This window comes from Anas platyrhynchos, chromosome Z (genome assembly GCF_047663525.1).
Source record: "Anas platyrhynchos isolate ZD024472 breed Pekin duck chromosome Z, IASCAAS_PekinDuck_T2T, whole genome shotgun sequence".
NCBI lineage: Eukaryota > Metazoa > Chordata > Aves > Anseriformes > Anatidae > Anas > Anas platyrhynchos.
In genome coordinates this window covers 39,510,127-39,524,331 of record NC_092621.1, presented here as the reverse complement: position 1 = coordinate 39,524,331, position 14,205 = coordinate 39,510,127, and the positions used below count along the sequence as shown (strand labels likewise).

The 14,205-nt window shown below is 37.6% G+C and overlaps 1 protein-coding gene across 1 annotated transcript; it reads left to right on the top strand.

Annotated features, from left to right (window-relative positions):
* Positions 1-132: 132 nt before the first annotated feature.
* On the top strand, positions 133-13,557 carry CZH9orf85 (chromosome Z C9orf85 homolog). Its single transcript, XM_038171013.2, has 4 exons — positions 133-289; positions 9,214-9,320; positions 12,298-12,411; positions 13,185-13,557. The coding sequence occupies exons 1-4, from the start codon at positions 188-190 to the stop codon at positions 13,357-13,359; spliced, it is 498 nt and encodes a 165-aa protein (XP_038026941.1). The 5' UTR covers positions 133-187; the 3' UTR covers positions 13,360-13,557.
* The last annotated feature ends 648 nt before the right edge of the window (positions 13,558-14,205 follow it).

The window sequence follows — 14,205 nt, the reverse complement described above, 5'->3', positions numbered from 1 at the left end:
CCCCCGCCGCCGCCGCCCCGCCCGCGCGGGGGTGGGCGGGGAGCGCGGGGCGGGCGGCGAATCACGGAGGGCGAGCGGGTGGAACAGACAGGAGGGATGGCCAATGGGAAGGGCCGCAGGGGGTGAGGGGGGGGGGGACGGGAGGAGGAGGAGGAGGAGGAGCGGTTCCGGGTCGGTTGCCGTGGGGATGAGCTCGCAGCGCGGCAACGCGGTGCGCAGGCGGCCGCAGCGCCACCAGAACACCTGGGCCTTCAGCAACCGCCGGCACGACGCCAGCAGCCGCCGCAAGGTCGGGCAGCGCGGGGGGGGCGGGCACACAACCGGGCCGGGCCCACAACCGGGCCGGGCCGGGCCGCGCCGCCGGGCTCCCTGAGGAGGCCCCGAGGGAGGCCCCGGGCCCTGAGGAGGCTCCCGGCAGCCCCGCGGCCTGGGCCCGCCCTCGGCTGAGGCGCTCCGAGAGGCGGCTCCGAGGCCTCGTTGCCTTCGCGTCGCTTTCGTTGCTTCCTGACGCCTCCCCTTACATCGCTTCGGTGGGTTTCGCACCGAGAGCATCGTTACGTTGTAATTTTGTTTTTTTAAGTAAGGACTGGGATGCGCTGCCCTCGGAGGCGATTCAAACCGCACGTGGGATGAGTGCTCTGCGGGAGCGCTGTCACTGCTGTGCCCGTGTCTCCTGAGGGAACCTGGCCAGGCGGTCAGGCAGGGGGAGAAGCCAGTAAGTCAGAGTAATGGCACCAGAGAGAGAGGTGTGTGTTGGTGGCTTTTTTTAGACCTTTTTTTTTTTTTTTTTTTTTTAGGTGATTGTAGAACTGGTTCTGCAAGTTGAACAGGCTGCTTTCCTGGTGCTCCAAGTGGCACCGGTATTATTCATTGTTTGAGTCACTGTACAATCCCTGATAGTATAGATAAGTGTATTTTGCTGTCTGCGACACCCCCCATCCCCAAATATCCTAGAGAGCTGTTCAGTCAGAAGTCTTTGAAGACAAACTGAGTTCTGACATCAGTTTTGTAACTCAATCATCTTAATACACAGATTAGTGTTTTTTATTTTATTTTAATTTTTCCCAATATTTGATATCACATAGAAGTCGCTATACAGTACCACGCACTTAAGCAGACACATTACAACACACACACATGCATCGTTTGAACATAGCTTTCCCTTCTGTACACGCCTCTTGGAGACTGCTAAATACAGGAAAGAAGATTCTTGAAGAAAGTGCTTCCTATTACAGTGTGCTGAATAATTTATTTTTCTTTTGGTGTATTTTAATATATAATTCAAAATTCTGACCTCTACTGGTGAGGGGTCAACAGATGCCATTGCAGTGATGACTAGGCCTGATTCTGCTGTTTAAGAACTTTGAAGAGTTGGACTAGCAAAGTTTAAGTGGTGATTGGTGTCATAGTATAGATACAGAATATGCTTAATGATGACACTGAGCGTTGTTTCTCTGTCTCATCACTTCTATGTATTTGTGTAGCCCGGAGTGATCAGGTGTACCACAGGTACACGAGCTGTGATGAGGCAAAGGAACAAATAGTGGAAGTTTGATCAGAAGGGCTGGTGTGGGACTGGGACATTCCTCCTTTCTAGCTCTTATTGGCTGAATAAATTTGAATACTTAGGGTTGCTGAAAGAGGGTGGATCACCTGCAAATCACTAATATTTTTGGGGGGCGAGGGAGTCTAGTGGTGGCCCATCCTTGACTATTGTTGTACACTGTCCAACTTAATAGCATCTAGAGAGGCTGGAGAGTGTTGTTTAGTTTAAAAATTTATATCCTTCTACATTTGTACAATGCTTTAGCAATGTTGAGTATCAAGTACAGTCACTTCAGGTTGTACTGTGGGTGGAGTTAAGGAAGTTATTTGCAGTGTTATTGCTGCTCCCCAGTGAAGGAGTTGCTGCAGAGGAAATTGATCTATTAATCTTTCGACTTTTCCTTGCTGGTAGTTATTATCCAGGTTATTTTTGGTTTTGGTTGTTTGGATGTGTTGTTTTTTTGTTTTTTTTTTAATGGTTTTGAGCTTTCTGTCTGACATTGACCTTGGCACCCATTTTCTAATCTTAAAGACTGTAGTTCAGATTATTTGCAGAACATACTGAAAGATCCATTTATGTTTCCTCTCATGATCAGGCTCTACAGCAGCATTACTCTGGGATAGCCCAGTTGAGATGAAGCAACACACACTGCCTCTCTACTACGTTTCGTTAGATGCCTACAGCAGCACTGGGAAAGCTTGCTAGGATGAACTGAAAGGAAGAGCCAGTCAGAGTAAGACACACAGTGTTGTTAATTATTGAAACAGGGAATTTGTTTATGGGTGATTGCTTCATGTAGTATATTCTGGTACAGCTGTTTCTGACACTGAGCTGAGGAATATACATTATGTTGTATGAATATACATTTTATATAAAGTATATTGCATAAGTCAATATGGAAACTGGAAATGAAGGTAGTTCTAGAGATGAAAGCAAATAGCATTCAACAGGAGCGTTTAGAAGTCCATTGTAATAAGAAGGTAAACCACAAAGTGATTCATATTTACACCCAAATGACTGATCTGTTTCTCCATTTCTTCCTCTCATTAAATTAACCCCAGATGATAATCCAGATTTTCCTAAATTTCAGACGTTATTAACTCTGAACCTCAGCTTTACCATAATGCTGATGTCAGCTACTTCTTCAGCTAGCTACACTGATAAATAATCTGTTTTAATGGAGACACTGGTCAAGACTGTGGGAAGGCACAGGGAAGAGAGCAGGCTTAAATGCTGAGTCAGTGAATGCGACTTAAAGCTCAGAAGGGAAGATATAGGTAAACTGGTAGCCAATTGGAATTGGCAGGTAACTGTACTGGAGTTTGGATAGTTTGAGTTCTTAACACAAGGGCATCTTGAAGTCTAAAGTCTGCTCTCTAGCCACCCCTCCTATACTGAGTTTGAGAGTGAATTCACGCCTAGCTTTAGCCTTTCAAGTAGGCAGATGAAGGGCAAACAGAGCATATATTTTGGACTAAGTCTTTAGTGAAAACATGAGCACGTGTATGCGCAAACATACATACATTCATTTCTTTATGGGGGTTGAATGTCAGTCCTTCCAATTATGCACACTCTTATACATCCCAAGATCTGTAGGAGAATCGAATTGTTGTAAAGCTACAACACTGATGTGGGAAAAGCTAAAGGTCCATCTGGAGCTGGGTTTAAAGAAGGGTTTTGGTTTCCTGTGTTCTAAAGGCCACGATGCAATATGTGAGCAAGTGAAGTTCTCTGGAGTATTTGGTTTCAGTCTGAGAAGTGTGTGGTATAGCCCTGAGACACTGACATTTTATATCACAGAGTTTCAGGTTTGTTAGTTAGCGCTGTTTTTTTTTAACTGCTTTGTAGTCATACACTAGAGTTTGTATAGAGTTTTGTTTTTTTGAGAAGTGTAGTTATTCAGAAATACTGCCTTCAGCCTTGTTCATTGAAGTAGTGTCATCTGTGCTTCCGACAAGGAAGTTTATGGATAGCGTTGACTTTGTGTTCATTTACAGCAGAATAAACCACTTGTGTGCTTGGTGGTAGAAGTCTGCTGTCAATACAGTAAATCAAAATACACATGCACGCACACGTAATTAGTAACTTCCAAACAGACAGCAAGGCTTCTTTGAAACTTCATTATTACATCTTCCTTGTGATTGCTTTAATGCTAGCATAAGCTAGGGATTATTTTGTATGCCAAGTTAGTAGGTGTAGGTGCATGCGTTTACTTTAATACATTCTGAACTGCTTTTGGCAGGTTGTTAAATGATTTAATATTGGGTTACTTAAGCATAGAGAGGATGCTGTTTTATTGATGCAGTTGACCTGACTGTGTGTATATAATATATATGCACATGGAATATTTTGTGACTATATACTTTAAAATGTTTATATAAGTCTGCACTGCATACTTGCCATTTCTTAGGATAATAGATAGCAATACTGTAAACACTGGATGAGTTGCCCTTGTTCCTGGAGGAAGTATGTCAAAGGGAAAAGGAAAGAGGTATCGAATAAAACAGAAATGAGAGTAAAACATGTCGAGAAACTGCTGTATTAGAAAAAGAATCTAGTCTATTAGTTTTCACACCAAGAAAAACATTCCAGGCCATAAGCATTACCACGTATTTGTGCATGATAGCTAAATACCTGGGTGAAAACTGGGTTAAAGAAAAAAAAAAAAAAAGATTGAAAAGATTGAACAGAATAATGAAGTTGGCAATCCTTGTTTGGGTCTTTGTGGAGGTTGTGTTATGTTGGTCTTGATTTTTGTTTGTTTATTTTAAAGGAAAGCAAGCTATTAAATGGGTGAAGGGAAGGATAAATATGTGAAAGATTAAAGTATTTAAAATGCATACTAAGGCAAATATTATTAGGAAAAATAAGCAGCAGAGAAATTTATTTAACTAATAATTGCTCCATTCTGACTGGGAAGTGAGATTGCAGGAAAGTTTCACTTCCTGTTTTTTAGGAGAACTTATTCTTACATGTTTTTCAGTGAATTAAAAAAAATGAAAAAAAGAATCATCCAAATATTTAATCATGGACAACTCTCTTGTTTTTTCAAGCCTGCTTTGTTTTTGAAAGTGAAATACTTTTGTTTTGTCAAAGGAAACGGTGAATTTAGCATAGAAAACCACAGTGAATTATACTTGAGTTTGTTTTTGTGATATTAACATTTTACAATGGGGTACTATTTCCGAGCAAGGTAAACTTAGAAGACAAACACAATCATAGAATCACAATCATAGAATATCCCAAGTTGGAAGGGACCCACAGGGATCATTGGGTCCAGCTCCTGGCTCCACACAGGACCACCCAAAAAACAGACCCATGTACCTGAGAGCATAGCTCATAGCCTGTGAATACTGCCCTGGGGAACCTGTTCCAGTACCCAACCACCCTCTCAGTGAAGAAAGTTTTCCTAACATCCAGCTGAGGTTAAATCAGGGTAAAACCAAGTAAATCTGCCTTATTGCTTGCTTTTACATCAATCCATCCATCTTTATGAACTTTCTAAATCAGACATATGGTAGAGGAGGATGGTAGAATCGTAGTCTCTCTCATATTTGGATATGCTGAGCCACCCATACCTGAAGTGCCAACTCTGAGCTAAAAAATGAAATTGCTAAAAGGGGGGGAGGGAAGGAAGAGACTGTACTGTATGGGTTCCTATTAGGAGGAACTTAAAATTTAAAAGCTGTTGTCTTCATTCCAGTTGTTCCTTTCTGAGCAGATACCATGTTGTTTCCTCAAGGTCCTTTGTAAGATCTGTGGTCTTACAGGTGACTGTGAAGTCCAGGTATCTTTATGCCTGAATGAGGACTTAAATTATACATAAATATGATCTTTGTAGCTACACTCTAATTTGTTGTCCTGTTCTTTTACTAGTAATACCATAGCATTTATGGCATGCTTCTATTACAAATGAACATGTGAGATTTAATAAGGTATTTTATTAAACATGCTTAATACTGTTTTCTGTCAAAATTCCTTCTTCCTGGAAAATATTTTAAATAACTGGAATTACCTGTGTTGTATACTCAGACATTCTATTTTATGCTCAGAAGAGCTGGCTTTTACTGCTGTGACATTTTTTCTTTCACTCTGTGTTTCCCTGAGTCTGGATTTTAGGTAATATTCTTTGTATTTGTTACTTACTTTAAAACTTATTAAAAGAATTCTTTTTATCTGCTACCCTTGTTAATTTTGAAGAAGGACTGCTAGCAGTGTGACTGAGAGCTCTAATACAAAGCAGTATGTATTTGCAAAATTAGTGGGGGGTAGGAAGGTTTGGGAACTGCTGTTCCTTTTGCTACTGATCTGAAAAATTAACTGAATTTTGAGTTTCTTTTTTTTTTCTTCGGTCTTATCTTTAGTCTCATTTCTGCTCTTTGATTAAATTTCTTCTTTGAGTCATGCACAAAAGTGGTATGTGAGATGGTGGCACAGCATCAAAAAGCAGGAGCAACCTTGCATACTTCCCGTAACTGTGTCTCTGTAATGGCTGATAAGCACCCCTATCTGTATATGTGGAATTAATTTGGCCTTTTAGCTCTCCTGGCTTGGTGTATTTACCGTTGTGCTGTGACTCAAAAATCTGCCAGTGCACAAGCCACCTTCATTCTCATAGCACTGCCCTCTTTACTTAAATTACATTTTTCTGCATATCCTCTAGGGAGTCTCCAGTTTCATTGCCTCCCTCACTGAAGCTTTTTTTAGTCAAGCTAGCTTGATTTAAAAATGGTATCTACCACCTGAAAATATGATTGTATTTTAGTGACTTAGTGTGATACATAAAACTTAAGACTTGGTACCACTGAATTTCTTTCTCTTCCTGGCTTTTGAGTCTAAACTGATAGCTGACAGTGTTTTGGATAATGTCCGTAATCCTTGGCTTTGCACTGAATAGTGAAAGTGTGACTGATTAAACCAGAACAGTTGAAACATGGCAGAGTAGAAACAACTTAACTGCACAGACCAGCTCTGATAGAGATTGATTGACTTTATGTAGATAATATGCTTGTCACTGTGAAACTGAATTACTTCACTTTCTTTTAGAGCCTCTTGTGTGTTACTGATGTTCTATTAAAGCCCTTTTTCAGTGGTGAAACAAGGTGTTAAGGACTATAGAGCGAGAACTAGTCTTTGGGATGAGGACATCAGTTAAGACTTGGGACTTTGTTCTTCAAAGTAAAGGTGAAGATCCAGTCACATAACCTTGTGCACGTGACTGGTCTCTTGGCCTTGCTGTAAGGTGCTATGTTCAAGCAAAGACCTGTTCTATGAGTAATAGGAAAAAGCATTTTCAGAATTTGGCATGACCTGAATTTTACCTTTATAAAAAATATAGTTAAAAATCAGTGACTGTGAGACTGTTGTATATTCAGGAGCCACACAACAAGTGTCTCTGGGGAAAAAGCAGCTCTGGTAATAACGTGTCTACCTATTTTCCTGTTCCATAACAAATGTTGAGTCGAATTTGTGGTAGGCTGACAGTTTTACAAACTGAATTTCCTTCAAATGAGAGGTGAAAGTAATTCTGATCTTACTCTTCTGCATTGTTTATGCCACAATCAGTTGGGAGCGTTGCCTCTGGAATTCCAAGTGTGTTACACATCACGGAGCCAGTACCTGCATCATGCAGTACCAGGGCTCCGGTCCTCAGCCCCAATGGCATGATGGATTATTGGAAACTACGTGGGTATCAGCAAGGAATCTAACTTCCCTTTGAAAGACAAACAGCTGTCTTCAGCGTGAGTGACTGTAGTCTTTTGTAGTTTTTTGGGCTCTGCCTTAAAAATACTAAAAATAGTTGATCACAGTAAAGCACGCTTGTGAATACAAATTACAGTGTGTGTGTCTTTCTCCCCTCCTGCATTACTAATTAATGCAAATTAGGAGAGTTGGAAGGAGAACTGGGAAGTTCAGGCTAATTTGCAGGTTGTTAGAAACTTACTAAGGCTATGCTACTTCAAATCTTAGAGCAGGTGAAGCACTGAAAAGAAGGCTTATCTTCACATTGCCTGAATTTTTAAAGGATGGGCACAGTCAGTGCTGACAGCAGGTTGAACTGCCAGCTTTTTAACAGGTGCCCACTGAGGTCTTAACACTGATTTTCTTCTCTCAGAAAGTTACCATGTTAGCCAAATTGTTGTGTTTCCTGACAAATTTCATTGATAATACATTGCTGAATACAGAGCTTTCTGTATTCAAGCATTTTGCAGAAACTGTGAGTGGTTTTTGTTGTTGTTGTTGTTTTGTTTGTTTGTTTGTTTTGGTTCTTCTGTTTGTTTTAAACATAGTAAGTCAATATTGAATCATTTGGAAAAAATAAAAAATCCTGCCTTTTACCTGAACCAGACAAGGAGTACCACAGCTTCAGGTAACTACAACATGGGAAAACTCATACTTTGTTTTTAAGTTGAAGTTTAGTGAAAATGGAAACATTGGAAAGCAGTGTCCCGTAGCAGTGTCTCGCTCATAAGTAGTATTTCCTTCGCCACATACCCTTTGAGGAATGGAGTAAGATACCGTGTGTTTAAAACTAGGCTTATTCTTTCATTTAATGTATTGAAGACTTCTGTGGATTAGTGAGAAGCTCTTGTCAGTCGTGAAAACAGGAAATTACTTCAGAAACTATTGTATGCATAGATGAACTTACAAACTTATTTCTAAAAGGATAATGTAAAATCTGATCCCAGCCAATGTAGGATCTACATTGTCCATCCCAATGGACTTTGGGGTATTTTAAGCAATAAATATGTTTTAGACCATTGTTACCATCTCACAATTTTTTTGTACAGATGTCATTTTTAAGCTCTCTTAAAATAGGCATTATATATATATCTGTATTTATGGAGAAATTACTGTTTTTATAGTTCTGAATGTGCACACAACCATAGAATAATTGTAATTACTGCTGGCACTTTTGGTTAGAGAAGAAATAAGTGTGGTTTTCTACTGTTTCCAATCTCAAAATAATTTTTCTTGTGCAAATCATACTGGCCAGCTCACGGTTTGTATTGTCCAGCAAACTATTGAGCACTGTCTTGGAAATACACTGTAGCTTAAGTGACTGTTTTGAGGATTTTTATCTTAGATACTTGAGAGCAAAAATGTATTACTTTATAAGGGAATCTTGTGACAAAAGAAACATGGGAGTGGTTTGACAGTAAGTAATATGTCAATTCTATTTTATTCTGCTCTGGAAAAAAAATATCTTAGGCTACTCTCTTCAAATGTGTAGTATAACAGTAGCTTGAGCAATAATAAACTAAATGTTAAGTCTTTTGAACTGTCTTCTTTAAATAAAGAAATAAAGAAAGCATATTTCAGGGCTCAGGTTTACTCAATCTTGTTTAGTAGTACCTCTGTAGATGGAATAACAACAAGAAAATGATAATATATTGTAAACAATATAAGAACATATATAATGCTATTAACTATATTAATATTATTATAGTAATAACAGGCTGCCCTAAAGTAGAAGATGACCTCACCACTCTGTCTGCTGAAGAAAATTACTAGTAGTAAATTATTAAATGCTTATATTAATATCAAATAATTTTCTAAATATATTATGAATCACACAGTGGGTGGAAATGTTTTCTAAGCAAAATTATACTCATAAAAGTAGAAAACCTTCTCTTATTTTATCTTTTTTTTTTTTTTTTTTTTAGAAAATAAATGCTAAGCTTCATGATGGAGTATGTCAGCATTGTAAAGATATTTTGGAGTGGCGGGTAAAATTTAACAAGTACAAACTGCTATCAAAACCTAAAAAATGGTGAGTTAAGATTTTTTATGTTAACCATTGATAGTATAATTTGTGAATTTTTTGGAAATTAGTCTGGTTTTGGAAACCTGTAGGTGGTAACTGCTGTTATGTTACATTCTTCAGTCTGGAGTCTGCAACAGTAATAAAAATGCGGTGTTAATTTTCAATTTCATTAATCTTTTTATCTTAAACTTTAGAAAAGAAAATGCAGTCAAAGAATAACTGCTTCCCTCCTCTCTGTTAGAGTATTTGAATAATCTAAGTGGTTACTTTGGACCTGTAAATATCCAAAAATGTATCAGTATGTCCTCCCAATGGAAGAGTCAAACCAGAACCAGTTATAACTTGATTTTCTAAGGTCTTGTAGCAATTCAGTAAGTATTGGAGGAATCTGTACACCTCTGTCTTTTTTTTTTTTTTTTTTCTGTTCACAAAGACCATCTGGCAGAGAAATCATGAGAGAAGAAAGCTTTATTAATTTTTGACATATTAAACAAAACTGATTGGCAATTCTGCTCTCAGTGTTACAAAACATAACATTCATACAAAATGTTTTCAGTATTTGTATTTCTTTACCTCTTAGTGTGTTCTCTTCATATATGAAATTATAATCCTACATATGAAATGCTTAGCATTGCATGCAAACAGAACTGTATTGAGTGGTTTTGGATAAGAACATAACAAAGGTGTTAAATACCTTAAAATAGTTTATAGTTTTGTGATAAGCTAATCTTCTGAGATGGGTACTCTGCTTCCTTATACCTGCTCATCTACAGATGTCCTTATGTCAGTGACTCCAGACACAGCCAATATCTCAACAATGAGACATGGAACTCAAGGAAACTACATCTGGGATGCAGTGCACAACATAACCAGATTTGTCACACTTGTTCCTTCTGCATGTGTGTGGTATTGTGTTACATACTTTCGAAATACATGCTCCTGAACCACTTGAAAACGTTCTGTAAGCACATGTGCAGTTCATTGAATGAATATATACTTCATTTTGGTTTTCATGAGATTGAAAAGGAAGGAAGGAATGTCTGTTCATACTATATCACTTGTGAGATGTTTTACTTTCTAATATGAAAATATATGCAATAAATATTTCAGTTTTAGTAAACGATTTCACCCTTTTATGTTAAAAAAATTCTGATTAGGCAGCAGTCTCTCTAGTTCTCAAAGTAAGCATACTGGGTTGTATGCACTATTGACGAGGTTGGGAATTTTTGTAACTCTTTCTCAAATAACTACATAGACTGCGTTAAAAAGTAATGAGCTGGAGCTGGTTATTTTACCTCTTCTCTACTCAGCCCCAAAGGAAAAAAAAGCAGGCAAAAACATATGTAAATCAGGGAAGCATGGGAAATAAAATAAAAAAGGTGGCATGGTGGTACAGTTGCTTCTGACAAAATATGTGATGTTTTCCATCATATTTTTGAACAAGTAAGCTAGATTTCATATCTTTCTAACTCTACAGACTGTGATTTCTATCCTTGCCTACAGCAGTTGGATACCATGCTTTCTGAGTGGGCCAGTGTTCTGAAAGAATTTCAACGGGTGAAACATCTAGATAAAGTAAAACAGTACAAGCATAAGAAATTCATTATTTCACAATGAGAAACTGAATTCTGTACACCACAGAGGATGGAAACAGAGGACTTTCGTGCACCTTAATTTTATTTTTGTGCACCTTAATATTTTAACTCTTTAAAATTAAGATTTTTATTACATCTACAACTTAGTCCAGGTAATTAAGTAGCACAGATTAATTTTTGTTTTGTTTTATAAAAAAAAAAAGTCTGTCCGGCCTGAATTGATAATGTCCCTGTTTGGTGAGACATGGCTGAGAAGAACTGTAGATATTAACAGTATTGCAGCTGAACATAGAAGAAGTTTAAAAATATAATAATAATAAAACAACTAAGTAGGTATTTTCAGTGACGTCTGACTGAAGGTTTTTTCCTTGGAGGAGAGGGAAGACTAGGCAGTTCAGACTCTGCTTTTGTCAAGTGTATCCTACAACAATTCTTGTGAATTTATAGTTTCTTAAGGAATTGTGTATTGTAATAATGAAAGTTCAGCAAAGCCTTGATGCAAACAGTAAGAAAAACTTGATGCTGCTTAGGAATGGGATTTGAGAAATGAAGTAAAAATTCTGTCTCACTAGATGCTAGCTAGTGCATCTTTCCTTACAAGGTGTGCAAAAACACTTGATGTTTGCCTTCGGCCTGCTTTAGCCATGTCTGCAAATAAACTGTTCAGAACTGTGTGCTAGAGCTTTCCTGACAGCCTTTGAGTGCCTGAGGAACCAAGAAATGGTGACTTTTAGGACAGCTGCATAACAAGGGTTCTGTTCACTAAAAATGCAAGGCTTAAGAAATGTTAGATGTTTGTTAAGCCATAGTGTTTCAGAAGTTAAGTTACAGAGTTTAACCATATCTTAAAAAAGAGTAGCTAAAAACATCCACAGAATTATGAATGTTTTGTTCAGAATAGAGTTCCATGCAGACTAGTGTTTGTAGAAAGCAAAGTGCAGCACAGACTTTGTTTATATTCTGAGAAGTTCAAGAGGAAGATGTATTGTTTGGATTGAAATGTTTTAATTGTAAAAGTCCACTCACCTTTTTACACTATATTCTTATTTTTATTTTTATTTTTTTATCAGTAAGCCAGGTGAATTAATTTATGCAGCTTTAAAAGCAAAACAACCTACTGAACTGAATGGAAATATTTATTTTGTCACTTTAAATATAAAAATTCTTACTTTCATGTTTTTTCTTCTAGTTTTAGCAAAACTTTCTGAAAAAGTTAAAGGAGAGGAAAAAAGGCAATGATCTTGATAATGATGCTTGTTGAAAAAACAGATGTTTCATATGAAACTGGCCTTTAACAGTGCTTCTTTTGAAGGTTGTGTCTTTGAACACAGAATGTTTAATAAGTGTACACAAATATTTTTTTAATCATGTTTTCTTTCTCTTCACAGTGTGAAGTGCCTCCAGAAGGCTGTAAAAGATCCTTACCATATTATTTGTCGACCATGTGCTTGTAAGCTGGAAATTTGTGCCAAATGTGGAAAGGAAGAAGAGATTGTAATTCCGTAAGTAGCTCATAGATTATACAGTTTCTGCACTGCACTTCATTCTTCCTCTTTATTAAAAGCTTGTTTGGAAACTGCCAAGAAGCTGTTGTACTTTATGCCATATTCTGAATAATCATGACAGGAATCAGTAGGAGTCATCAGCTTCATTTTCTTTTGCTGAAACCAGGATGGAATGCTTATTGATGTTAGTAGGGCTGGGCCAAATAATTCTTACTTGGATAAGACACTTGATTTTAATACCAAAGGATAAATGGCATCTCTTCTTTAGGAACAAAGTACTTCAAAATGGATTTAAGTATAGAGCACCATAAAATATGTGTGAGACAATTTACTGTTTGCATTTTGTGTGTCATTTGATGTTTCAGTTACCAGTGAACAAAAATAAACTAAAGAAGGACAGATACTGAGTACAGTTACTGCAATGTGTTTAGCGGGCTTCTTTATTATTATTATTCTTTTACTAGCACAGTCTCTTTTCTGAACATTCTATATTAATTTGCTAGCATGTGACAACTGGCCAGCAGTTGATTATTTAGTCAGACAATTTACGTATGAATACATATCTCTATATATTCTTTTTTATTCATAGATTCTTTTCCTTTACTGTCTTTTCTATTCAACATGAAAGTAATTTGTGGTTATTTTCCCTCCACCTCCCTTCTTCTCCATCCCCTTCCATCCCAGGTAGAATACTCAGTGCTCTACCTTCTTCTTGTTTAAGAGAGAAATTCCAAGAGTAGCTGGTGATAACTTATTCTTGATTTCTGCAGGATTGATAAAGGACAAGACAGATCTGAGAGTAAGAATACTGAAAATGGCCAAGAGAGTGGATCAGAGGATGAACCTGATTTTGACACAAACTTCAGTAGTACAGACAATGAAGAAGATGCTGATGTGCTTGAAGAAAGATTAAAAAATATGAATTTTAAAAGGACAGAAGTCTAAAAAGTTGAGTTTCTGTAAGAGACAGTATGCAATCAAATGTGATAGACTGTGTTTGCCTTAAACTTCTGCTCTGACAACTTGACCTGACATGTAAGGTCTTCACATATAAATGCTGGTACAGTGTATTTTGACAGTTGCTGGGGGAGTTGTACAAATAAATATTTTCTTGTATTAAAGACAGAATTTCTTGTGAAATGACTCAGAATGTGAATATTTTAAGTACAGTTATTTTTTCTTATATGTAACAACTTCCTCTCGTGAACAAACCCTTGGTGTGATTGTTCTAAATTCAGTATTAAATGCCTGGTGCATTGCCATTTAGAAGGCTACATGGATGTTTGTAGTACGAATAAAGAGCACTGTCATAAAAAGGAAAAGCTAAGCAATTTTAATATATTTCTAAGGGAAGAACTTTAATTTTTGGTCAATAAGTTTCCAGACAGGGTCATTACCCTAGAACATACCAAGTGGCCGTTACTCTTACACCTGCTATTTCTTTTCTGTGGAAAGAAAAGAGTGGCTAAATGCCATCACTAGGTGTGCATTACATATTTGTGATCTTACTACCAATGTTTGGAAACGAAAAAAGCTCAAGACTTTTTGGAGTTTCTCATACAAGTTTCACACTTTCTCTTCTTTGGAATGTAGGTCTAAGTAGTTTGCTCCGATACAAAAACACTTGGGTGTCATGTAGTGATTCTGGTATAGAACTACATTTACCTCTTTACTACAGGTATTTTAACATTATGCAGCAAGGTATTTTATTACAGTCTTCCCGGTTTTCAGTTCTTTCTAGGGGTTATTTCAATGTAGACTAAGCTCTAAGGACTTAACTGAAATTAACTT